We start from the raw sequence: 27951 nt of genomic DNA on the forward strand, positions 1-27951 counted from the left end.
GTGTCTCACAGTAAAAACAAAACTTCATCCACCAAATATTTGTTGAGCGCCCACTGCCTGCCAAGCACAAACAAAACCATTCAAAACCACGAAATCGTCTGCACTTTCTCCGGATCCAGCAGCCTCTGCGATTAAGGTTTGCACACGCTATTGCGCCAATGCTCCTCCAGAGCGCGTCTTAAGATAAAAGAATGGGACAAGTTGCCCCTCCCCCTTTCACGGGCCTCGTGCGTCAACGTCATCGCATATAGAAAACAGACAGACGTAACCTACGGTGTCCCGCTAGGAAAGAGACGCGCGCCAAACAGCGACAAGTTCCGCCCACGTAAAAGATGACGCTTGATGCGTCAGCCGTCCCTGCTGCCCGGTTCCTTCTCTCTGGGGGCGGGGCCTGGCTAGAGCAGGTGTGGGTTTAGGAGGTGTGTGTTTTTGTTTTTCCTACCCTCTCCCCTCTACTTGCTCTCACAGTACTCGCTGAGGGTCAACAAGAAAAGACCTGATAAAGATTAACCAGAAGAAAACAAAGAGGGAAACAACTGCAGCCTGTAGCCGGCTCTGGAGCTTAAGAGACGAGCGCTAGGCGCCGGGCCCTGGGCGTGGTCGAGGCGGGGGCGGGGGCGGGGTCGGGCCGGGGGCGGGGCTGCGGTTGCGGTCCCTGCGCCCGCGGCGGCGGCGGCGGCGGCAGCGGAGGCGCAGGCGGTGGCGAGTGGGTGAGTGAAGAGGCGGCGTCCTGGCGGGTGTCTGTTTGGCGTCCGGTTGCCGGGAAGAGACGCGGGTAGCAGCCGGGGCTCTCCTCAGAGCTCGACACATTTTTACTTTCCCTCTCATTTCTCTGACCGAAGTCGGGTGTCCGGCTTTCGCCTCTAGCGACTGGTGGAATTGCCTGCATCTGGGCCCCGGGCTTCGCGGCGGCGCAGGGACGAGGGATGGGAATCTGGCCTCTTTCTCGCTTTCCCGCCCGCAGTGCGCTGCCCCAGCTGTCTCCTTCCCGGGGACCTGCTGGGAGCGCTGCCGCTGCGGGCTCGAGAGAAAGGAGCCTCGGGCACTGAGAGGCCTCGCCCGGGGGAAGGCCGGAGGGCAGGCGGCGAGCGGCTCCTGCGGACCAAATCTGAGTTCTCTGGGAACCCGAGACGGTCCCTGATGGCGAGGAGATCATGCGGGGTGCTATGGGGGTGTGGAGACGTCTGTAGAATTTTAGCCCAAGCTTCTAAGGAGTGCTGATGACTTGCATATGAGGGCAGCAATGCCAGTCGGTGTACTCCCTATTCTGTGGGACATGATGTGGTTGCTTCACAGCTCCGAGATGACACAGACTTGCTTAAAGGAAGTGACCATTGTGACTTGGGCATCACTTGACTGATGGTAATCAGTTGCAGACAGAAGTGCACAGATTACATGTCTGTGTCCACACTGGGTCAGTCTGGCCACGAGGAACACCACAGGCTTTGTCTTCAGAAACAGGAGGGAGGTCCTGCACTTTCCCAGGAGGGGTGGCCCTTTCAGATGCAATCGAGATTGTTAGGCTCTGGTAGAGTAGTTGCCTGATTGTGGCAGTTGGTAAATTCCTATTCAAACTGTTGCCGTGCGTCACCAGTTAACAACAAGGGTACACAATCTGTCTGGCATTACTTCTACTTTGTACAAAGGATCAAAAATACTGTTAGATATGATTTTTCTCAGACTTTGGGAAACTTTTAACATAATCTGTGAATATCACAGAAGCAAGACTGTCATATAGAGGATATTAATAACCTGGAGTCAGAATACTTGAAATATGGTGTCATTTGACACGGGCTCTGTTATCACCACCTTTGCCAAGTCCTTTCACTTGAGGAAAACCCTCAATCAGTTGGAAACTGCCTCATGCTGACAGTACATCTGAAACAAAAACGAGAGTAGTTACCACATTCCAGATTGTTCACTAAGGCAGCATTTATCTGCTCCAGGAAAACATTACAAGCAACTTATGAAGTTCATAAACTATTTTGTTTGGCTATGTTGGTACTCCAAAAGTTGCTTTCAGAGAAACAAAGTAAACCAAGGAGGACTTCTGTTGTTCACGTCTGCCCTTGGGCTCTATTCTACGTTAATTAGGTAGTTCCCAGGAGGACTAGATTAGCCTACCTATTGTCTGAGAAACTTGGATCTGTGAGAAATGGCCAGATAGTGATATGAACTTCACCTTCCAGTCTTTCCTGATGTTTAAGATTGAGAAAGTGTTGTGAACTTTCTGGTGCTGTAAGCAGTTCACTGTCCTTAAAGTGGTCCTGGGCAGCTCCTGTTGTGGAAAGTGGACCGATTTAGGATTCTGCTTCGCTTTGGACTGGGGGAAAATAAACTGCATGGTTACAAGTATTGAGAGCCAAGTTGGAGAAGGTGGCTTACACCTATAATGCCAGAGCCTTAGGAGGCAGGGGCAAGAGGATCACTGGAAGTCAGGAGTTCAAGCCCAACCTGGGCAGCCTAGACCCTGTCTCTACAAAAAATTAAAAACTTAGCCGGGCGCGGTGGTGTGCACCTGTAGTCCTAGCTACTTGGGAGGCTGAGGCAGGAGGGTCTTTTGAGCCCAGGAGTTTGAAGTTACAGGGAGCTATGATCCTGCCAGTGCACTCCAGCCTGGATGGCAAAACGAGACCCTGTCTCTAAAAAACTAGAAGTGAGGGCTTTATGATTGTAGAAATTTTGCTTACAATAGCAGTGGACCAACCACCTTTCTAAATACCAATCAGGGAAGACATAGTTGATTTTTAACAAACATTTAAAGAAAAAGCAAAACCTCAAACTTAGCACTCTACTAACAGTTTTAGCCGATGCTAATTAAGGTAATCATGTCTGCATATATGGGATTACTTTCAGAAAGTGTATTGGGAAACCTCTCATGAACCCTGTGCAACCCTGAGCAAGCCACCGTCTCACTCAGTTTGAATCTTGGCTTCCCTCAAAAGACTCTGTGGCTAATGTTTGGTAACTCTCTGGAGTAGCCAGCACTGCATGTACATAGGATAGGTACATAAAACAATTATTGGTTTTGAGCTGATTTTTTTCAGCTGCATTTGCGTGTATGGATTTTTCTCACCAAAGACAATGACTTCAAGTGTTAATAAAATAATTGTACAGCTCTCCTAATTATACTTCTCTGTAACATTTCATTTCTCAGACTATTTCTTTTGGTAGGATTTAAAACTAAGCAATTCAGTATGATCTTTGTCCTTCATTTTCTTTCTTATTCTTTTTTTTTTCGAGACAGAGTCTCCCTCTGTTGTGCCATCTCAGCCCATTGCAGCCTCCGCCACCTGGGTTCAAGTGATTCTCCTGCCTCAGCCTCCTGAGTTGCTGGGATTACAGGTGCCCGCCACCACACCTAGCTAATTTTTTGTATTTTTAGTAGAGGCGGGGTTTCACCATGTTGGCTAGGCTGGTCTTAAACTCCTGACCTCAGATGATCCACCTGCCTCGGCCTCCCAAAGAGCTGGGATGATAGGCGTGACCCACCGTGCCCGCCCCATTTTTTTTCTTATTCTGTTAGGAGTGAGAGTGTAACTAGCAGTCTATAATAGTTCAATTTTCACAACGTGGTAAAAATTTTCCCTGTAATTCAACGAGATTTTGCTTCAGGGCTCAGTTCTGTTTTAGGAAATACTTTTCTTTTCAGTTTGATGATGAAATATTAGAGTTGTGATATTGCCTTTATGATTACCTACCTTTTTAACCTAAAAGAATGAAAGAAAAATATGTTTACAGTATAATTGTATGGTTGCGTGTTAACTTAATTCATTATGTTGGCCTCCAGTTTGCTGTTGTTAGTTATGACAGCAGTAGTGTCATTACCATTTCAATTCAGATTACATTTCTGTATTTGATCATTGTAAACTGATTGCTTAAATTGTACTAAAAACAGTGGATATTTTAAACAAGCTGTACTGCTTATATCCAGTGCTGTCTCCTAAGACTATTCAATTGATATAACATATTTAAAAGTAAATATTTCCTAAATGAATTTTTGAAATTAAAAATACACGTGTTAAAACTGTCTTTGTGTTCAACCATTTCTGTACGTACTTAGAGTTAACTGTTTTGCTAGGCTCTGTATGCCTACTCATAATGTGATAAAAGCACTCATCTAATGCTCTATAAATAGAAGTCAGTGCTTTCCATCAGACTGAACACTCTTGACAAGATGTGGATAAAATTATTTAAGTAAAATTGTTTACTTTGTCATACATTTACAGATCAAATGTTAGCTCCCAAAGCAATCATATGGCAAAGATAGGCATATCATAATTTGCCTATTAGCTGCTTTGTATTGCTATTATGATAGATTTCACAGTTTTAGATCTGCTTAGATGAAAATGTAATTCTTTTTACTTTCAGTCTTAGATATAAGTCTTCAATTATAGTACAGTCACACATTGCTTAGGAATGCATCATTAGGCGATTTTGTCATTATGCAAACATCACAGAGTATACTTACATAAACCTATATAGTATAGCCTTTACGTACGTAGGCCATATGGTACAGTCTATTGCTCCTAGGCTACAAATCTGTACAGCTGTTACTGTACTGAATACTATAGACAGTTGTAACACAGTGGTATTTATTTATCTAAATATATCCAAACATAGGAAAGGTACAGTTAAAGTATGGTATAAAAAATAATGATATACCTGTATAGGCCACTTACCGTGAATGGAGCTTGCAGGACTAGAAGTTGCTCTGGGTGAGTCAGTAAGTAAGTGGTGAATGAATGTGAAGGCCTAGAACATTACTGTACACACTGTAGACTTTATAAACACAGTATGCTTAAGCTATACCAAATTTATCTTTACAGTTTTTCTTCAATAAAAAATTAATGTGAACCTACTATAACTTTTTAACTTTGTAAACTTTTTAATTTTTTAACTTTTAAAGTACTTAGCTTGAAACACAAACACGCATAGCTATACAAAAATATTTTTTCTTTATATCCTTATTCTAGAAGCTTTTTCCTATTTTTAACTTTTTTTTTTTTTACTTGTTAGTCGTTTTTGTTAAAAACTAAAACACACACACTTTCACCTAGGCATAGACAGGATTAGGATCATCAGTATCACTCCCTTCCACCTCACTGCCTTCCACCTCCACATCTTGTCCCACTGGAAGGTTTTTAGGGGGAATAACACACATGTAGCTGTCACCTCCTATGATAACAGTGCTTTCTGTTGAATACCTCCTGAAGGACCTGCCTGAGGCTGTTTTACATTTAACTTAAAAAAAAAAATAAGTAGAAGGAGTACACTCTAAAATAACAATAAAAGGTATAGTCTAGTGAATACATAAACCAGCAACATAGTAGTTTATTATCAAGTGTTGTATACTGTAATAATTGTATGTGCTATACTTTAAATGACTTGAAAAATTGTACTGAGACCTTATGATGGTTACAGTGTCACTAAGGCAATAGCATATTTTCAGGTCCATTGTAATCTAATGGGACCACCATCATATATGCAGTCCACCATTGACTGAAATGTTACATGGTACGTAACTGTATTTGCAAGAATGATTTGTTTTACATTAATATCACATAGGATGTACCTTTTTAGAGTGATATGTTTATGTGGATTAAGATGTACAAGTTGAGCAAGGGGACAAGAGCCCTTGGTTCTGTCTTGGATGTGAGCTTTTATGCTCTTCTCATCATGTCTGTTTTCTTATTAAATTCAAAGGCTTGAACAGGCCCTATTTAGCCCTTCTGTTTTCTATGTATTCTAAATAACTAAAGCTTTTAAATTCTAGCCATTTAGTGTAGAACTCTCTTTGCAATGGTAAAATGCTGTATTGGTTTCTTGACTAGCATATTAAATATATTTATCTTTGTCTTGATATTTCAATGTCATTTTAAACATCAGGATTGGGCTTTAGTATTCTCATACCCAGAGAGTTCACTGAGGATACAGGACTGTTTGCCCATTTTTTGTTATGGCTCCAGACTTGTGGTATTTCGATGTCTTTTTTTTTTTTTTTTTTTTTTAACCTTTTAGCAGCTTTAAGGTATTTCTGTTGTTAGGTGTTGTATTACTTTTCTAAGATTACTGTAACAAAGCACCACAAACTGAATGGCTTTAAACAACAGCAATTTATTCTCTCACAATTCTAGAAGCTAGAAGTCCGAAATGGAAGTGTTGACGGGGCATGATCCTCAAAAGAGAGAAGACTCTTTCCTTGCCTCTTCCTGGCTTCTGGTGGTTACCAGCAATCCTGAGCGTTCCTTTCTTGCCTCGTAGTTTCAGCAGTCCAGTATCTGCCTTTTGTCTTCACATGGATGTCTACCCCTTGTCTCTGTGTCTCCAAATCTCTCTCCTTATAAACACAGGAGTTATTGGATTAGGCCCCACTCTAATCCAGTATGACCCCATTTTAACACGATTACACCTATTTCTAAATAAGGTCACATTCACATATACCAAGGGTTAGGAATTGAGCATATCTTTTGCAGGGACACAATTCAACCCACAAGTGTCAGTCTCTAGCTGAGCCTTTCCCTTCCTGGTTTTCTCCTTTTTAGTTGCTGTGGGTTAGGGGCCAAATCTCCAGTCATACTAGACTTGCACATGGACTGGAGATTTGGGAATACTGCGGGTCTATTCTATGAGCTTTAGTATGTAACATTTAATATCAATGTAAAGAAACCATTTTTTCAGTTCACTATTTCTTTGAATTTCTTAATGTATGCCCTGAATATAAGTAACAAGTTACTATGTCTCATAAAATGATCATATCAACAAACATTTAATGTGCACCTACTGTACTAGTTGAATGTCTTTATCCTGATAGGAGATAACAGGCTTCCGCATCTTTGACTTAAGAGGACAAACCAAACATGTCTGAATCATTTGGGGTTTTGATGGATATCTTTAAATTGCTGAACGTAATCATTGGTTTTATATGTCATTGTTTAGATATCTCAGGAGCATTTGGATAATGTGACAGTTGGAATGCAGTGATGTCGACTCTTTGCCCACCGCCATCTCCAGCTGTTGCCAAGACAGAGATTGCTTTAAGTGGTGAATCACCTTTATTAGCAGCTACTTTTGCTTACTGGGACAATATTCTTGGTCCTAGAGTAAGGCACATTTGGGCTCCAAAGACAGAACAGGTACTTCTCAGTGATGGAGAAATAACTTTTCTTGCCAACCACACTCTAAATGGAGAAATCCTTCGAAATGCAGAGAGTGGTGCTATAGATGTAAAGTTTTTTGTCTTGTCTGAAAAGGGAGTGATTATTGTTTCATTAATCTTTGATGGAAACTGGAATGGGGATCGCAGCACATATGGACTATCAATTATACTTCCACAGACAGAACTTAGTTTCTACCTCCCACTTCATAGAGTGTGTGTTGATAGATTAACACATATAATCCGGAAAGGAAGAATATGGATGCATAAGGTAAGTGATTTTTCAGCTTATTAATCATGTTAACCTATCTTTTGAAAGCTTATTTTCTGATACATATAAATCTTATTTTAAAATTATATGCAGTGAACATCAAACAATAGATATTATTTATTTTGCATTTATCCTGTTAGATACAAACACATCTGGTCTGATGCCTGTCATCTTCATATTAACTGTGGAAGGTAGGAAATGGTAGCTCCACATTACAGATGAAAAGCTAAAGCTTAAACAAATGCAGAAACTTTTAGATCCTGGATTCTTCTTGGGAGCCTTTGACTCTAATACTTTTGTTTCCCTTTCATTGCACAATCCTGTCTTTCGCTTACTACTATGTGTAAGTATAAGTTCAAAATAATAATTTCATAAGCTGTTGGTTATGTAGCCTTTGGTCTCTTTAACCTCTTTGCCAAGTTCCCAGGTTCATAAAATGAGGAGGTTGAACCGCATGGTTCCCAAGAGAATTCCTTTTAATTTTACAGAAATTATTGTTTTCCCCTAAGTCCTATAGTTCAATATATAATGATATTTACATTTCAGTATAGTTTTGGTATATCTAAAGAACACATTAAGTTCTCCTTCCTGTGTTCCAGTTTGATACTAACCTGGAAGTCCATTAAGCATTACCAATTTTAAAAGGCTTTTGCCCAATAGTAAGGAAAAATAATATCTTTTAAAAGAATAATTTTTTACTATGTTTGCAGGCTTACTTCCTTTTTTCTCACATTATGAAACTCTTAAAATCAGGAGAATCTTTTAAACATCATAATGTTTAATTTGAAAAGTGCAAGTCATTCTTTTCCTTTTTGAAACTATGCAGATGTTACATTGACTATTTTCTGTGAAGTTATCTTTTTTTTCCCTGCAGGATAAAGGGTGTTTTGATTTTATTTTGTGTTGTTTATAAGAACATGCATTCGTTGGGTTAATTTCCTGCCCCTGCCCCCATTTTTTCCCTAAAGTAGAAAGTATTTTTCTTGTGAACTAAATTACTACACAAGAACATGTCTATTGAAAAATAAGTAAGTATCAAAATGTTGTGGGTTGTTTTTTTTAAATAAATTCTTTCTTGCCCAGGAAAGACAAGAAAATGTCCAGAAGATTATCTTAGAAGGCACAGAGAGAATGGAAGATCAGGTATATGCAGATTGCATACTGTCAAATATTATTCTCACGGCATGTATCTGTGTAAGGTTGATGGCTACATTTGTGAAGGCCTTGGGGACATACAGAGTAAGCCTTAATGGAGCTTTTATGGAGGTGTACAGAATAAACTAGAGGAAGATTTCCATATCTTAGACCTGAAGAGTTAAATGAGTAAACAAAGGAAAATAGTAATTGCATCTACAAATTAATATTTGCTCCCTTTTTTTTCTGTTTGCACAGAATAAATTTTGGATAACTTGTTCATAGTAAAAAATTTTAAAATTGTCTGTGATATGTTCTTTAAGGTACTACTTCTCGAACTTTTTCCTAGAAGTAGCTGTAACAGAAGGAGAGCATATGTACCCCTAAGGTATCTGGGGTATAGGCCCATGTCCAAACAGTATTTCTTTTAAGTCTTGTGTTGTATCTTTAAGACTCATGCAATTTACATTTTATTCCATGATATAACTATTTTAATATTAAAATTTGTCAGTGATATTTCTTACCCTCTCCTCTAGGAAAATGTGCCATGTTTATACTTTGGCTTTGAGTGCCCCTGAGGAACAGACACTAGAGTTTGAGAAGCATGGTTACACGGGCGTGGCTTCCCCTGCAGAAATTAAGTACAGACTATTTCAGTGTAAAGCAGAGAAGTTCTTTTGAAGGGGAATCTCCAGTGAAGAAAGGGTTCTTCACTTTTACTTCCATTTCCTCTTGTGGGTGACCCTCATTGCTCCTTGTAAAACTCCGATATTTTAAACATGGCTGTTTTGCTTTCCTCTGGTTCTTTTTAACATGAATGAGACAGATGATACTTTAAAAAGTAATTAAAAAAAAAAAAAGTGAAAATATATGGCCATAATGCAGAACCCTATGCCGTGATCTCCTTTACCAAATTGTTGTGTTTGTACTTTTGTAGATAGCTTTTCAGTCCAGAGACAGTTATTCTGTGTAAAGGTCTGACTCAACAAGAAAAGATTTCCCTTTACCCAAAGAATGCCAGTCTTTATTTGCTGGTCAATAAGCAGGGTCCCCAGGAAAGGGGTAACTTTCACCACCCTCTAACCCACTGGTTATTAGTAAACTAATTAAGTAGACTTATCTCAAGATGAGGAAACTTAAAACCAAGTAAAATTCTGCTTTTACTGGGATTTTATTTTTTGAAACCAGAAACGTTTACTTAAGTTGACTACTATTAATGAATTTTGGTCTCTCTTTTAAGTACTCTTCTTCAAAATGTTATCCTACTGCTGAGAAGTTCAAGTTTGAGAAGGACAAGGAGGAATAGAAACTTGAGAGATTTTCTTTGTCTTTTAGAGCCTCTTCTGTATTTAGCCCTGTAGGAATTTTTTTTTTTTCCCCAAGATTCTTCTTCGTGAAAAGGAGGAGTTGCCTTTTGATTGAGTTCTTGCAAATCTCACAACGACTTTATTTTGAACAATACTGTTTGGGGATGATGCATGAGTCTGAAACAACTTCAGTTGTAGCTGTCATCTGGTAAAATTGCTTCACAGGGAAGGAAATTTAGCATGGATCTAGTCATTATTCTTGTTAGATTGAAGGTGTTAATCATAATTGTAAACAGGCATGATAATTATTACTTTAAAAACTGAAAACAGTGAATAGTTAGTTGTGGAGGTTACTAAAGCATGATTTTTTTAAAATAAAACTTTCAGCATTTTGCAAATAGGCATATGGTTTAGGATAGAACTTCCAGAGGTAGCATCACATTTAAATTCTCAAGCAACTTAGTAATACGAGGCTCTGAAAAACTGGTTAAAGTTACTCCAGAAATGGCCCTGGGTCTGACAGACATTCTAACTTAAAGATGCATATGAAGACTTTGAATAAAATCATTTCATATGAAGACATTGAATAAAATCATTTCATAAAATAAATGAGGAAAAACAACTACTATTGAACTAATCTTAATGTATGATTTTAAAAATATGTTTAGCTAAATATTCATAGACATTTGACAATTTCGTTTATATTTCAAAAAGTTGACTTACCCAAGTTGATCACAAAACTGATGAGACTGGTGGTGGTAGTGAATAAATGAGGGACTACCCATATTTGAGACACTTTACATTTGTGATGTGTTATACTGAATTTTCAGTTTGATTCTATAAACTACCAATTTCAAAATTACAATTTCAAGGTGTAATAAGTAGTAGTATTATCTTGAAATAGGTCTAAAGGGAACTTTTCTGTTTTAAAAGATTCTTAAACTGTATGTGCTGATTTTGATTTGCATTTGGGTAGATTATACTCTTATGAATCGGGGGGCTGGGTATTGATTCAGGTTTTCCTTACCTATTTGGTAAGGATTTCAAAGTCTTTTTGTGCTTGATTTTCCTCGTTTTTAAATATGAAACATATTGATGACTTTTAATTAACAAATGTTTTTATCTCGAATAAATTTTAAAGGAGATCTTTTCTAAAAGAGGTATGATGACTTAATTATTGCATATAACAATAAATGAGAAACCAGTGATTCCATACTCTCTAAAGAATAAAAGTGAGCTTTAGGCCCAGGCATGGTGGCTCATGCCTGTAATCCCAGCACTTTGGAAGGCTGAGGCGGGCGGATCACCTGAGGTCAGGAATTCGACACCAGCCTAGCCAACATGGCAAAACCCTGTCTCTACTACAAATACAAAAATTAGCTGGGCATGGTGGCAGCCCCTATAGTCCCAGCTACTTGGAAGACTGAGACAGGAGAGTCACTCGAACCCGAGAGGCAGAGGTTGCAGTAAGCTGAAATCACACCATTGTACTCCAGCCTGGGCAACAAGAGCAAAACTCCGTCTCAAAAAAAAAAAATAATAAAAAAAATAAAAGTGAGCTTTGGATTGCGTATAAATCCTTTAGACAAGTAGTAGACTTGTTTGATACTGTGTTTGAACAAATTACAAAGTATTTTCATCAAAGAATGTTATTGTTTGCTGTTATTTTTATTTTTTATTGCCCAGCTTCTCTCATATTCATTATGTGATTTTCTTCACTTCATGTTACTGTATTGTGCAGGGTCAGAGTATTATTCCAATGCTTACTGGAGAAGTGATTCCTGTAATGGAACTGCTTTCATCTATGAAATCACACAGTGTTCCTGAAGAAATAGATGTAAGTTTTTATATTTTTAAATGAGAGCAATTATACCCTTTATCAGTTTTTTGGGGTTATATTATTATTATGTATATTATTAATAATCTAATTTTAATACTAAGCACTTCGTCATACGTACTATCCACATGCAGTATTAGCCACTTGAACAGATAAGCACACACAAAATCCTGGATTTTATGGCATAACAGAGGCATTTTTGATCAGTGATGACAAAATTAAATTTATTTTGTTTATTTCACTACTTTTATAATTCCTAAAAGTGGGAGGATCCCAGCTCTTATAGGAGCAATTAATATTTAATGCAGTACCTTTTGAAACAAAACTGTGTGCCAAAGCAGTAGCCATTAATGGAAGTTGACTTATAGTCACAAATTTAGTTTCCTTAATCATTTGTTGAGGATGTTTTGAATCACACACTATGAGTGTTAAGAGATATCTTTAGGACACTATTCTTGTTGTTTTCTGATATTGTCATTTAGGTTAGTCTCCTGTCTGACAGCTCAGAAGAGGAAGTTGTTCTTGTAAAAATTGTTTACACAACCTGATTGACCAGCTTTCACATTTGTTCTTCTGAAAGCTGATGGTAGTGCACAGAGATTGTTTTATGGGGAGTCTTGATTCTCAGAAATGAAGGCAGTGTGTTATGTTGAATCCAGACTTCAGAAAACTTGTATATTAAAAGTGTTTTTTCAACACTATGTTATAGCCAGACTAATTTTTTTATTTTTTTGATGCATTTTAGATAGCTGATACAGTACTCAATGATGATGATATTGGTGACAGTTGTCATGAAGGCTTTCTTCTCAAGTAAGAATTTTTCTTTTCATAAAACCTGGATGAAGCATATGTTCACCTATGACAAGATTTGGAAGGAAGAAAATAACAGACTGTCTACTTAGATTGTTCTAGGGACAACATTGCATATTTGAATTGTTGCTTAAATTTGTGTTATTTTTCATTCATTATATTTCTATAATATATTTGATGTTATTCCATTTGCTATTTAAAGAAACTGAGTTTCCATAGTTCCCAGACAAGAAATCATGGCCCCTTCCTTGATTCTGGTTTCTTGTTTTACTTCTCATTAAAGCTAAAAGAACCCTTTCAAATTAAGTTGTACTGTAGATGAACTTAAGTTATTTAGGCCTAGAAAAAAATTATTCATATTTATACTGATCTTTTTCCATCCAGCAGTGGAGTTTAGTACTTAAGAGTTTGTGCCCTTAAAGCAGACTCCCTGGGTTAATGCTGTGTACCTGTGGGCAAGGTCCCTGAATTCTCTATACACCTATTTCCTCATCTGTAAAATGGCAATAATAATAATAGTACCTAATGTATAGGGTTGTTATAAGCATTGAGTAAGATAAATAATATAAAGCACTTAGAACAGTGCCTGGAACATAAGAACACTTAATAATAGCTAATAGCTAACATTTTCTATTTACATTTCTTCTAAGGAAAAGGTTAACAGAAATAGCCAATATTTGTTCAGTGCCTACATGTTAGTTCCTATACTAAGTGCTTTACATGTATTATCTTATATTCTATTTTAATGTTTCTTCACAGTTGCAGATTATCATGAAATTTTATTTTTTAAAAAAGAGAAGTAAAAGGATCAAGTATTCACTTTTATGTCCACAGTCTTTTCCTTTAGGCTCATGATGGAGTATCAGAGGCATGAATGTGTTTAACCTAAGAGCCTTAATGGCTTGAATCAGAAGCACTTTAGTCCTGTATCTGTTCAGTGTCAGCCTTTCATACATCATTTTAAATCCCATTTGACTTTAAGTAAATCACTTAATCTCTCTACATGTCAATTTCTTCAGCTATAAAATGATGGTATTTCAATAAATAAATACATTAATTAAATGATATTTTACAAACTAATTGGGCTGTTTTAAGGCTCAATAAGAAAATTTCTGTGAAAGGTCTCTAGCAAATGTAGGGTTCTATACAAATAAAAGATAACATTATGCTTATATCTTCGGTGTTTATCATGCAAAGCTCTTCTGAGTTTTTTGAAGAGCTCACCTACTTTTTTTTGTTTTTAGTTTGTTAAACTGTTTTATAGGCAATGTTTTTAATCTGTTTTCTTTAACTTACAGTGCCATCAGCTCACACTTGCAAACCTGTGGCTGTTCCGTTGTAGTAGGTAGCAGTGCAGAGAAAGTAAATAAGGTAGTTTATTTTATAATCTAGCAAATGATTTGACTCTTTAAGACTGATGATATATCATGGATTGTCATTTAAATGGTAGGTTGCAATTAAAATGATCTAATAATATAAGGAGGCAATGTAATCTCATCGAATTGCTGAGACAACTTGTGGCAACAGTGAGTTTGAAATAAAGTGAATAGGAGTCATTTATCAGTTTATTTTGATAACTTGTAAATACCAGTGTCAGATGTGTATAAATGGTTTTGAGAATATATTAAAATCAGATATTTTAAAAAAATACTATTCTTCTATTTCCCAATGTAATCTTTAACAAATCTGAAGGTAGTCATGTACTTTCGGTACTAGTTCTGAAGAAATGTTATTTGTTTATTCATCTTGATTTCATTGTCTTGGCTTTCCTTCTAAATCTATCCCTTCTTGGGAGCTATTGGGATTAAGTGGTCATTGATGATTATACTTTATTCAGTAATGTTTCTGACCCTTTCCTTCAGTGCTACTTGAGTTAATAAAGGATTAATGAACAGTTACGTTTCCAAGCATTAGCTAATAAACTAAAGGATTTTGCACTTTTCTTCACTGACCATTAGTTAAAAACAGTTCAGAGATAAGTACATGTATCTTTCAATTCTAGCAAACCTAATTTTTTAAAAGAAGTTTTACATAGGAAATATATTGGAAATGATTATTTACTTTACAAAGATATTCATAATTTATTTTTTCTGTAACTAGCTACTTTGTATATTTACATGAGCCTTAATTTATCTAAATTATATTTCTCATATAACCATTTATGAGAGCTTAGTATTCCTCTGTCATTATATTGCATCTACGGACTAGTGATCTTACTACTTCCGTTACCTCGAACAGGTGGCTTTCCGTCTGTGACCTCCAAAGCCGTAGGTTCCACAGAGTGACTGCTGAGCTGCTTTATGAAGGGAGAAAGGCTCCATACTTGGGTTTTTGGTTTTGCTTTTGTTTTTGTTTTTAACATTTTTCCTATCCTCCATCCTCTTGAGGCAGAGTAGCTTACCTTTTATCTTGTTTTAATTTGAGAAAGAAGTTGCCACTGCTCTAGATTGAAAACCACTGCTTTAACATAATAACTCTGAATATGATTTGAATTTCAAGATACTGACATGCCTTTTTATTTTTACTAATAGAGCTGTAGGTCGAATATAATTAGACTTCTAAACCCCACCCAATGACCTCCTTATTTTAAATCAAATTCAATAATTAATTATCTTCTTATTGGAGGATCTGGACATTCTTTGATGTTTCTTACAATGAATTTCACATGTAGACCCACTAAACAGAAGTTATAAAGGTTCCATGGTCAAATAAGTCTGAGAAAGTCTGCATATTATATAATTCACCTGAAGAGTCACAGTATGTACCCAAATGTTAAAGGTTTTGAGATGCCATACAGTAAATTTACCAAGCATTTTCTAAATTTATTTGACCACAGAATCCCTATTTTAAGCAACAACTGTTATATCCCATGGGTTCCAGGTGACTAAAGAATACTTATTGCTTAGGATATGTTTTATTGATAATAACAATTAAAATGTCAGATATCTTTCATAAGCAGATCAGTGGTCTTTTTAAAACTTTGTATTTTAATGCTAAAATCTTTTCTTTTGTAGATAGTCAGAACATTATGCCTTTTTCTGACTGCAGCAGAGAGAAAATGCTCCAGGTTATGTGAAGCAGAATCATCATTTAAATATGAGTCAGGGCTCTTTGTACAAGGCCTGCTAAAGGTATAGTTTCTACTTATCACAAGTGAAACCAATTTTCTAAAATCATTTTTGAGACTCTTTGTAGACAAATATTAAATATTAGCATTTAATGTATCTCATATTGACATGCCCAGTGACTGACTTCCTTTGCACAGTTCTGCGCATAGACTATATGTCTTATGGATTTATAGTTAGTATCATCAGTGTAACACCATAGAATACCCTTTATTTTCCAGGTGGGTCCCTGTACCTACATGTCTAGCATCAGGTTTTTTTTTTTTTTTTTTTTTAAACATATGCTTAAATCAGGTTGCACATCTAAAATAAGATCATTTCTTTTTAACTAAATAGATTTGAATTTTGTTGAAAAAAATTTTAAAACGTCTTTAAGAAGCATATAGGATTTAAGCAGTTCCTATGTATGTGTACTAAAATATATATATATTCCTAAATATAATATATATTCCTATATATAATATATGTATTTCTATATATAATATATATTAGAAAAAACTTATAGTTTTCTTTCATTTGAGTCTACTCTTCAAGGAGCAAAACAGAGAAATGTAAATTAGCAATTATTTACAATAATTAAAGGGAAGAAAGTTGTTCACCTTGTTGGATCTATTATTGTTGTTTTAATTATAGTCCCAAGACGTGAAGAAATAGCTTTCCTAATGGTTATGTGATTGTCTCATAGTGACTACTTTCTTGAGGATGTAGCCACAGCAAAATGAAATTTAAAAAATTTAAAAATTGTTGCAAATAAAAGTTATATTAGGCTTTTGTGCAATTTCCATAATGTGCTGCTATGAACTCAGAATGATAGTATTTAAATATAGAAACTAGTTAAAGGAAACACAGTTTCTATTTGAGTTATACAAATCTGTAAATTAGAACTTCTCCTGTTAAGGCATTATAAAGTGCTTAATACTTTTGTTTCCTCAGCACCCTCTCATTTAATTATATAATTTTAGCTCTGAAAGGGACCTATACCAGATGTGTAGAGGAAATTTCAAAACTATGATCTAATGAAAAAATATTTAATAGTTCTTCATGCAAATACAAATTATATAGTTTTCTGGAAAATACCTTTGACATTATACAAAGATGATTATCACAGCATTATAATAGTGAAAAAATGGAAATAGCCTCTTTCTTCTGTTCTGTTCACAGCATATGGCGCAGTACCTCATATGCAGTAGGTTATTATGACCTGGTAACTGGGTCCCCCAATTGATTAGGAAAGAAGTAAATTTGTTATTTATAAAAATACGTGTTAATTGAGATGCATAGAATAATTAAGAAATTAAAAGACACTTGTAATTTCAAATCCAGTGAATACCCACTGTTAATATTTGGCATATCTCTTTCTAGTCTTTTTTTCCCTTTTGCGTGTATTTTCTTTAAGACTCCCACCGCCACTGGATCATCTCTGCATATTCTAATCTGCTTTTTTCACAGCAGATTCTAAGCCTTTTTGAATATCAACATAAACTTCAACAACTTCATCTTTAGATGCTAAATAATGAATTCATTTTTATTTACTTAACCACTTTCTTTGGATGCTTAGGTTATTGTGATGTTTTGCTATTAAAACCAATGCTATACTGAACACTTCTGTCACTAAAACTTGAACACACTCATGAATAATTTCTTAGGATAAATTTTTAGAGATGGATTTGCTAAATCAAAGACCATTTTTTAAAAATTGAAAAGCAATTGTATCGTTTGGCATGTAAGACAGTAGATTTTCCTTTTATTTTGACAGGATTCAACTGGAAGCTTTGTGCTGCCTTTCCGGCAAGTCATGTATGCTCCATATCCCACCACACACATAGATGTGGATGTCAATACTGTGAAGCAGATGCCACCCTGTCATGAACATATTTATAATCAGCGTAGATACATGAGATCCGAGCTGACAGCCTTCTGGAGAGCCACTTCAGAAGAAGACATGGCTCAGGATACGATCATCTACACTGACGAAAGCTTTACTCCTGATTTGTACGTAATGCTCTGTCTGCTGGTACTGTAGTCAAGCAATATGAAACTGTGTCTTTTATGAATAAAAACAAAACAGAAGTTGCATTTAAAAAGAAAGAAATATTACTAGCAGAATTGTGCTTGAAGAAACATTTAATCAAGCATTTTTTTCTTAAATGTTCTTCTTTTTCCATACAATTGTGTTTACCCTAAAATAGGTAAGATTAACCCTTAAAGTGAATATTTAACTATTTGTTTAATAAATATATATTGAGCTCCTAAGCACTGTTCTAGGTACTGGGCTTAATAGTGGCTAACCACACAGCTCCAGCCCCTACATTGCATATAGTCTATTGTATAAGTTACTGAATGGACTTACTAACAAAACCAGAGAAGTAATTCTAAGTCTTTTTTTTCTTGACATATGAATATAAAATACAACAAAACTGGTAAAATATATTAATAGAGCATTCTTTTACTTTGCATTTTATACTGTTACTTCGTATTTAAGAAAAACAGTCTGATCAGGAAATTCAAAAGGAAAAGTAATGATAATTAATTGAGCATGGACCCAACTTGAAAAGAAAAAAAAGGATGATGATAAATCTATAATCCTAAAACCCTAAATAAACACTTAAATGATGTTCTGAAATTAGGAAAAGAATTATAGTGTACTTTTGTGGTTCTCTTTTATTAGTTGAAAAAAGGCACAGTAGCTCATGCCTATAAGAACAGAGCTTTGGGAGTCCAAGGCAGGCAGATCACTTGAGGCCAGGAGTTCCAGACCAGCCTGGGCAACATAGTGAAACCCCATCTCTACAAAAAATAAAAAAGAATTAGTTGAATGTGTTTCTGTGTGCCTATAATCCTAGCTATTCAGAAAGCTGAGGCAGGAGGATCTCTTGAGCCCAGGAGTTTGAGGTTACATGGAGTTATGATGTGCCAGTGTACTCCAGCCTGCGGGACAATGAGACTCTGTCTTGTTAAAAAAAAAGTGCTTGGAATAATGTTTGGCATATAGAAGGTAACAACAGTAAGTGTTAACTGTAATAACCCAGGTATAAGTGTGTAAGGTGATAGAAAAATTGGGGCAAACAACCCTGACCTGTGTCTCTACAGAATAAGTTTGAGTTTAGGCAACAGACATGTGGAGCACCAGTAATTACACACTAAATGTTAACCAAAAGCGTTGAATAGTAACATCTTGTTCAAGGGACCCCCAGCATTATATATCTCAAGGTGCAGAAAGATGACTTAATATAGGACCCATTTTTTCCGAGTTCTCCAGAGTTTTTATTGGTTCTTGAGAAAGTAGTGGGGGAATTGTTTTAGAAAATGAATTGGTCAAACTGAAATTCCATGTCAGTAAGTTTTTACATATTGGTAAATTTTGATAGACATGTAGAAGTTTTCTAATTAATCTGTGCCTTGAAACATTTTCCTTTTTCCTAAAGTGCTTAGCATTTTTTCCCTTTTTTGATTGGTTGCTTGGGAGCTTTTTTGAGGAAATTTAGTGAACTGCAGAATGAGTTTGCAACCATTTAGTATTTTTGTTTTGTGTTTTAGAGGAGGTATGTGTATTTTAACATTTCTTAATCATTTTTAGCCAGCTATGTTTGTTTTGCTGATTGACAAACTATAATTAAACAGCTATTGTCATTTTGCTGATCATGACAAAGTAATATCCTGAATTTTAAAATTTTGCATCCAGCTCTAAATTTTCTAAATTTTCTAAACATAAAATTGTTCAAAAAATAGTATTTTTAGCCACTGGATTGTGTGTTGTTAAGTCTGTTGTCACAGACTCATTTTACTTTTCAGTGTGTGTTTTTACATGTTAATTATGTTTGTCATTTTTAATTTTAACTTTTTAAAATAATTCCAGTCACTGCCAAAGCATGAAAAATTGGTCACTGGAAATTTTTTTTTAACTTTTATTTTAGGTTCATGTGTACATGTGCAGGTTTGTTATACAGGTAAATTGCGTGTTGTGAGGGTTTGGTGTACCCAGGTAATAAGGGTAGTACCCAATAGGTAGTTTTTTGATCCTTACCCTTCTCCCACCCTTCTTTCACCCTCGAGTAGGCCTTGGTGTTGCTGTTTCCTTCTTTGTGTCCATGTGTACTCAATGTTTAGCTCCTACTTAGAAGTGAGAACATGCGGTATTTGGTTTTCTGTTCCTGGATTAGTTCACTCAGGATAATGGCCTCTAGCTCCATCTGTTTTTTATGGCTGCATAGTATTCCATGGTGTATATGTATCATGTTTTCTTTATCCAGTCTACCATTGATAGACATTTAGGTTGATTCTCTGTCTTTGCTATCATGAATAGCACTGTGATGAACATATACACATGCATGTGTCTTTATGGTGGAACAATTTGTATTCCTTTAAGTATATACAAAATAATGGGGTTGCTAGGGTGAATGGTAGTTCTATTGTAAGTTATTTGTGAAATCTTCAAACTGCTTTTCACAATAGCTAAACTAATTTACAGTCCCACCAGCAGTGTATAAGTGTTCCCTTTTCTCCACAACCTTGCCAACATATTATTTTTTTACTTTTCAATAATAGGCATTCCTAGAGAATTGATTTGCAATTCTCTAATGATTAGTGATATTGAGCATTTTTTCGTATGCTTTTTAGCTGTGTGTATATATTCTTTTGAAAAATGTTAATGTCCTTTGCCCAGTTTGTAATGGGGTTGTTTGTTTTTGCTTGTTAATTAAAGTTCCTTCCAGATTCTGGATATCCCTTTGTCAGATGCGTGGTTTGCAGATATTTTTCTCCCCTTGTGTAGGTTGTCTTTTTACTCTGTTGATAGTTTCTTTTGCCGGGCAGTAGCTCATTAGGTCTCATTTGTGTTTGTTTTTGTTGCAGTTGCTTTTGGCGTCTTCATCATAAAATCTGTGCCAGGGCCTATGTCCAGAATAGTATTTCCTAGTTTGTCTTCCAGGATTTTTACAGTTTTAGATTTTACGTTTATGTCTTTAATCCATCTTGAGTTGATTAAGGAAGGGATCCAGTTTCACTCTAATTCCTATGGCTAACAATTATCCCAGCACCATTTATTGAATACGGAGTCCTTTCCCCATTGCTTGTTTTTGTCAATTTTGTTGAAGATCTGATGGTTGTAGGTGCTATGTGGCTTTATTTCTTGGCTCTCTATTCTCCACTGGTCTGTCTGTTTTTATACCAGTACCCTGCTGTTAAGGTTCCTATAGCCTTTTAGTATAAGGTCGGCTAATGTGATGCCTCCAGCTTTGTTCTTTTTGCTTAGGATTGCTTTGGCTATTTGGGCTCCTTTTTGGTTTCATATTAATTTTAAAATAGTTTTTTCTAGTTTTGTGAAGAATGTCATTGATAGTTTAGAGGAATAGCATTGAATCTGTAGATTGCTTTGGGCAAATGGCCATTTTAACAATATTGATTCTTCCTATCTATGAACATGGAATGTTTTTCCATGTGTTTGTGTCATCTCTTTATACCTGATGTATAAAGAAAAACCAGTATTATTCCTACTCAATCTGTTCCAAAAAATTGAGGAGGAGGAACTCTTCCCTAATGAGACCGGCTTCCTTCTGATACCAAAACCTGGCAGAGATACAACAGAAAAAAGAAAACTTCAGGCCAATATCCTTGATGAATATAGATGCAAAAATCCTCAACAAAATACTAGCAACCAAATCCAGCAGTACATCAAAAAGCTAATCTACTTTAAGTAGGCTTTATCCCTGGGATGCAAGGTTGGTTCAACATACACAAATCAATAAGTGTGATTCATCACATAAACAGAGCTAAAAACAAAAACCACAAGATTATCTCAATAGGTGCAGAAAAGGCTTTCAATACAATTTAACATCCTTCATGTTAAAAACCTTCAGTAGGTCAGGTGCAGTGACTCACACCTGTAATCCCAGCACTTTGGGAGGCCAAGGCGGACGTATATCTTAAGCCCAGGAGTTCAAGACCAGCCTAGGCAGCATGGTGAAACCCCATCTCTACAGGAAAAAAAAAAAAAACTTAGTATGGTGGCATGCACCTATAGTCCCAGCTACTCAGGAGGTTGAGGTGGGAGGATTGCTTGAGCCCAGGAGGCAGAGGTTGCAGCGAGCTGAGATCGTGCCACTGCACTCCAACCTGGGCAATAAAGTGAGACCCTGTCTCAAAAAGAAAAACAAAAATAATCCTAAACCAACTAGGCATTGAAGGAATATGCCTCAAAAAAATAAGAACCATCTATGACAGACCCACAGCCAATATCCTTCCAAATGGGCAAAAGCTGGAAGTATTCTCCTTGAGAACCGTAACAAGACAAGGATACACACTCTCATCACTCCTTTTCAGCATAGTTCTGGAAGTCCTCGCCAGAGCAGTCAGGAAAGAGAAAGAAAGAAAAGGCATTCAGATAGGAAGAGAAGAAGTCAAACTATTTCTGTTTGCAGGCAGTATAATTCTATACCTAGAAAATCCCATAGTTTCTGCCCAGAAGCTCCTACATCTGTTAAAAATTTCAGCAAAGTTTTAGCATTGTCTGTACTCCAACAGCTTCCAGGGTGAGAGTGAAATCAGGAACACAGTCCCGTTCACAATAGCCGCAAAAAGAATAAAATACCTCGGAGTCCAGCTAACCAGGGAGGTGAAACATCTCTACGAGAATTACAAAACGCTGCTGAAAGAAATCGGAGATGACACAAACAAATGGAAATGTTGTTTTTAACACCTTGGTTTATCTAATTCACTTATGACTAAGATATTCATTCAGTGGAACAGGTATAATAAGACCACTCGACTTAAATATAAGCCTTATTCTCTTTCCAAAGCCCAAGAAGGGGCACTATCAGTGCCCAGTCAATAATGATAAAATGCTGATATGTTTCCCCTTTACTGTTTCTTTCTTCTGTAGTGTGGTACACTCATTTCTTAAGATTAGAAAACTTGACCTACCTTCCTGTTTGCTTCTACACACCCCCATTCTCTCTTTTTGCCACTCCGGTCAGGTATAGGATGATCCCTACCACTTTCAGTTAAAACTTCCTTCCCTTATTAAATGTTCTCTTACCACTCTGGCCTGAATAGAACCTAGGGAAAATGGAAGAGAAAAGATGAAAGGGAGGTGGGGCCTGGGAAGGGAATAGTCTTGTTTGTGTGTTTGCTTTAGCACCTACTATATCCTAGGTGCTGTGTTAGGCACACATTATTTTAAGTGGCCATTATATTGCTACATCTCACTCTGGTCATTGCCAAGGTAGGTAGTACTTTCTTGGATAGTTGGTTCATGTTACTTATAGATGGTAGACTTGTTGAGGCAAACCCAATGGATAATCATCTGAGTGTGTTCTCTAATCTCAGATTTTTCTTCATATTTTTTGGTTTGTTTTGGTTTTTGATGGTGGTGGTTGTGTGCTTATTTTTGTTGCTGGCTTGTTTTTTTGTTTTGTTTTTGATATGGCAAGAATTGGTAGTTTTATTTATTAATTGCCTAAGGGTCTCTACTTTTTTTTAAAAGATGAGAGTACTAAAATAGATTGATAGGTACATACATACCTTTATTGGGGACTGCTTATATTCCTTAGAGAAAAAAATTACTTATTAGCCTGACAAACACCAGTAAAATGTAAATATATCCTTGAATAAATAAATGAATGTATGCTTTGTATCTCCAAATATATACATCTATATTCTTACAAATATGTTTTTATGTAATACCAATTTATAAGAACTTAAAATGTTGGCTCAAGTGAGGGATGGTGGAAAGTAGCATTATATAGCCATTTCAACATTTGAACTTTTTTCTTCATTTTCTTCTTTTCTTCAGGAATATTTTTCAAGATGTCTTACACAGAGACACTCTAGTGAAAGCCTTCCTGGATCAGGTAAATGTTGAACTTGAGATTGTCAGAGTGAATGATATGACATGTTTTCTTTTTTAATATATCTTACAATGCCTGTTCTCTCTCTATATATATATATTTATATATTTCCCTGGCTCATGCCCCAGAGTTCTGCTGAGCAATTGCAGTTAAGTTAGTTACACTACAGTTCTCAGAAGAGTCTGTGAGGGGATGTCAGGTGCATCATTACATTGGATGCCTCTTGTCCTAGATTTATGTTTCGGGAATTCAGACCTATGTTTACAATATAATAAATATTGTTGCTGCCTTTTACAGATAAAATAATAAGATATAAACTTGACCACAACTACTGTTTTTTGAAACATAGAGTTCATGGTTTACATGTATCAAAGTGAAATCTGAGTTAGCTTTTACAGATATAATATATACATATATATATCCTACAATGCTTGTACTATATATGTAGTACAAGTATATATGTGTGTGTGTGTGTATATATTATGGCACTGTAGGATATATATGTTTATATGTTAAAAAATATATAAATATATGTTATATATTTAACATATAAACAGATATACATATATAAAATATATAACATATACTCTATATATGACAAATAGAGTATAATATATATTTTTATTTTTTTATATATAAAAAACATGATAGAATTAAGAATTAAGTCCTAATCTGTTTTATTAGGTGCTTTTTGTAGTGTTCAGTCTTTCTAAAGTGTCTAAATGATTTTTCCTTTTGACTTATTAATGGGGAAGAGCCTCTATATTAACAATTAAGGATGCAGCATTCATTACTTCAAACAACAAACATTTTAATTCAAGCATTAACCTATAACTCAAGTAAGTTTTTTTTTTTTTTTGAGAAAGGGAGGTTGTTTATTTGCCTGAATTGAGTCAAAAATATTTTTGAAACATCATGTACTTATTTAAATGATAACATCTTTATTGTTTCATTCCTTTAAAAAATACCTACTTAATTACACAGTTGAAGGAAATTGTAGATTATATGGAACTTATTTCTTAATATATTACAGTTTTGTTATAACAACATTCTGGGGATCAGGCCAGGAAACTGTGTCATAGATAAAGCTTTGAAATAATGAGATCCTTATGTTTACTAGAAATTTTGGATTGAGATCTATGTGGTCTGTGACATATTGCAAAGTTCAAGGAAAATTCGTAGGCATGGAATTTCTCAAACTGAAAATCCCTCCCACTGTCCACCTCATCACATGCACACATTCTACTCTTACCCACCCACTCCACCCCTTGCAAAAGTACAGATATATGAATGTCTCAAAACCATAGGCTCATCTTCTAGAAGCTTCAATGTTATTTGAAGATTTGGGCAGAAGAAGTTAAGAAATATGAAATAGCTTACATATGAGTTTTAATAGTGAAACAAACATGGATGTATTCTGAAGTAGAATGCAAAATTTGAGTGCATTTTTAAAGATAAATCAGAAAACTTCAAAAAACTATCAGATTGGCCGGACATGGTGGCTTATGCCTGTAATCCTAGCACTTTGGGAGGCTGAGGTGGGTGGATCACGAGGTCAGGAGATCGAGACCATCCTGCCAACATGGTGAAACCCCATCTCTACTAAGTATACAAAAATTAGCTGGGCCTGACAGCACGTGCCTGTAATCCCAGCTACTTGGGAGGCTGAGGCAGGAGAAGCGCTTGAACCTGGGAGGTGGAGGTTGCAGTGAGTCAAGATCACACCACTGCACTTCAGCCTGGTGACAGAGCTAGACTCCATATCAAAAAAAAAAAAAAAAAAAGAAGTCAGATTGTTCCTACACCCAGTGCTTCTATACCACACTCCTACTAGGGGGCATCAGTGGAAATGGTTAAGGAGATGTTTAGTGTGTATTGTCTGCCAAGCACTGTTAACACTGTCCTAGAAACATTGCTGTACAAGTAGAATGTGAGCAAATTATGTATTGAAATGGTTCCTCTCCCTGCAGGTCTTTCAGCTGAAACCTGGCTTATCTCTCAGGAGTACTTTCCTTGCACAGTTTCTACTTGTCCTTCACAGAAAAGCCTTGACACTAATAAAATATATAGAAGATGATACGTGAGTACAACTCCTACATGGAGGAAAAACCTTTGTACGTTGTTTTTTGTTTTATTTCCTTTGTACATTTTCTGTATCATAATTTTTGCTTTTTTTTTTTTTTTTTTTTTTTTTTCATTACTTTCAGGCAGAAGGGAAAAAAGCCCTTTAAATCTCTTCGGAACCTGAAGATAGACCTTGATTTAACAGCAGAGGGCGATCTTAACATAATAATGGCTCTGGCTGAGAAAATTAAACCAGGCCTACACTCTTTTATCTTTGGAAGACCTTTCTACACTAGTGTACAAGAACGAGATGTTCTAATGACTTTTTAAATGTGTAACTTAATAAGCCTATTCCATCACAATCGTGATCGCTGCTAAAGTAGCTCGGTGGTGTGGGGAAACATTCCCCTGGCTCATACTCCAGAGCTCTGCTCGGCAATTGCAGTTAAGTAAGTTACACTACAGTTCTCACAAGAGTCTGTGAGGGGATGTCAGGTGCATCATTACATTGGATGTCTCTTTTCCTAGATTTATGCTTTTGGGATACAGACCTATGTTTACAATATAATAGGTATTATTGCTGTCTTTTAAATATATAATAATAGGATATAAACTTGACCACAACTGCTGTTTTTTTGAAATATATGATTCATGGTTTACATGTATTAAGGTGAAATCCGAGTTCGCTTTTACAGATATTAGTTGACTTTCAATCTTTTGGCATTCTTTGGTGTGTGGAATTACTGTAATACTTCTGCAATCAACTGAAAATTAGAGCCTTTAAATGATTTCAGTTCCACAGAAAGAAAGTGAGCTTCAACATAGGATAAGCTTTAGAAAGAGAATTGATCAAGCAGATGTTTAATTGGAATTGATTATTAGATCCTGCTTTGTGGATTTAGCCCTCGGGATTCAGTCTGTAGAAATGTCTGACAGTTCTCTATAGTCCCTGCTCATGGTGAACCACAGTTAGGATGTTTTGTTTGTTTTATTGTTGTTGCTATTGTTGATGTTCTATATAGTTGAGCTCTGTAAAAGGAAATTGTATTTTATGTTTTAGTAGTTGTTGCCAACTTTTTAAATTAATTTTCATTATTTTTGAGCCAAATTGAAATGTGCACCTCCTGTGCCTTTTTTTTCCTTGGAAAATCGAATTACTTGGAAGAAGTTCAGATTTCACTGGTCAGTCGTTTTCATCTTGCAGAGTCTTACCATGTACCTGCTTTGGCAATCATTGTAACTCTGAGATTATAAAATGCATTAGAGAATATATTAACTAATAAGATCTTTTTTTTCAGGAACAGAAAATAGTTCCTTGAGTACTTCCTTCTTACATTTCTGCCCATGTTTTTGAAGTTGTTGCCATTTGCCTGCAATAGGCTATAAGGAATAGCAGGAGAAATTTTACTGAAGTGCTATTTTTCTAGGTGCTACTTTGGCAGAGCTAAGTGGTCTGTTTCTTTTGTTTCCTTAATGCGCTTGGACCATTTTGCTGGCTGTAAAATAACTGATTAATATAATTCTAACACAATATTGACATTGTAGTGTACACAAACACAAATATTTTATTTAAAACTGGAAGTAACATAAAAGGGAAAATATATTTATAAGAAAGGGATAAAGGTAATAGAGCCCTTCTGTCCCCCAGCCACGAAATTTACACAACAAAATGACATGTTCTAATGTGAAAGGTCATAATAGCTTTCCCATCATTAATCAGAAAGATGTGGCAGCTTGATTTTTTTAGACAACCCCTGAACTAGATGACTGTTGTACTGTAGCTCAGTCATTTAAAAAATATATAAATACTATCTCGTAGTGTCCCATACTATGTTTTTTACATGATAGATTCTTATTTAAGTGCTAACTGGTTATTTTCTTTGGCTGGTTTATTGTACTGTTATACAGAATGTAAGTTGTACAGTGAAATAAGTTATTAAAGCATGTGTAAACATTGTTATATATCTTTTCTCCTAGATGGAGAATTTTGAATAAAATATATTTGAAATTTTGCCTCTTTCAGTTGTTTGTTCAGAAGAAAATACTATGATATTTGAAGACCGATCAGCTTCTGTTCAGCTGACAGTCATGCTGGATATAAACTTTTTTTAAAATTAATTTTGTCTTTTCAAAGAAAAAATATTTAAAGATCCTTTATAATGTAATCTATGTTAAAAAAAAGCTTTCTGCTTAACTCTCTGGATTTCATTTTGATTTTTCAAATTATATATTAATATTTCAAATGTAAAATACTATTTTGATAAATTGTTTTTAAAATTCCTATTATTATAATATTAATATAACCTAAACTGAAGTTATTCATCCCAGGTATCTAATACATGTATCCAAAGTAAGAGTCTAAGGAGTCTAAACACTTTCATCTGCAAAGCTAGGAATAGGTTT

The 27951-nt window shown here is 35.8% G+C and overlaps 1 protein-coding gene across 2 annotated transcripts; it reads left to right on the plus strand.

Annotated features, from left to right (window-relative positions):
• Window positions 1-262: 262 nt before the first annotated feature.
• On the plus strand, window positions 263-27560 carry C15H9orf72 (chromosome 15 C9orf72 homolog). 2 transcript variants are annotated; one of them, XM_025360541.1, is made up of 11 exons: window positions 263-419; window positions 6940-7427; window positions 8511-8570; window positions 11610-11705; window positions 12451-12515; window positions 13814-13886; window positions 15530-15646; window positions 17397-17632; window positions 23430-23487; window positions 25455-25564; window positions 25692-27560. In XM_025360541.1, the coding sequence occupies exons 2-11, from the start codon at window positions 6984-6986 to the stop codon at window positions 25876-25878; spliced, it is 1446 nt and encodes a 481-aa protein (XP_025216326.1). In that variant the 5' UTR covers window positions 263-419; window positions 6940-6983; the 3' UTR covers window positions 25879-27560. The 2 variants fall into 2 exon arrangements, with proteins under 2 accessions (XP_025216326.1, XP_025216325.1); XM_025360540.1 differs by lacking the exon at window positions 263-419 and adding an exon at window positions 628-710.
• Window positions 27561-27951: the final 391 nt, after the last annotated feature.

Source organism: Theropithecus gelada, chromosome 15 (assembly GCF_003255815.1).
Source record: "Theropithecus gelada isolate Dixy chromosome 15, Tgel_1.0, whole genome shotgun sequence".
Classification (NCBI taxonomy): Eukaryota; Metazoa; Chordata; class Mammalia; order Primates; family Cercopithecidae; genus Theropithecus; species Theropithecus gelada.

Excerpts from the sequence above, each read along its gene's own strand:
- C15H9orf72 (XM_025360541.1), top strand. The coding sequence starts at position 6,984 with ATGTCGACTCTTTGCCCACCGCCATCTCCAGCTGTTGCCAAGACAGAG. Across the intron at positions 8,571-11,609 it reads CAGAGAGAATGGAAGATCAG|GGTCAGAGTATTATTCCAAT; the intron begins GTATATGCAGAT and ends TGTATTGTGCAG. Across the intron at positions 25,565-25,691 it reads AAATATATAGAAGATGATAC|GCAGAAGGGAAAAAAGCCCT; the intron begins GTGAGTACAACT and ends CATTACTTTCAG.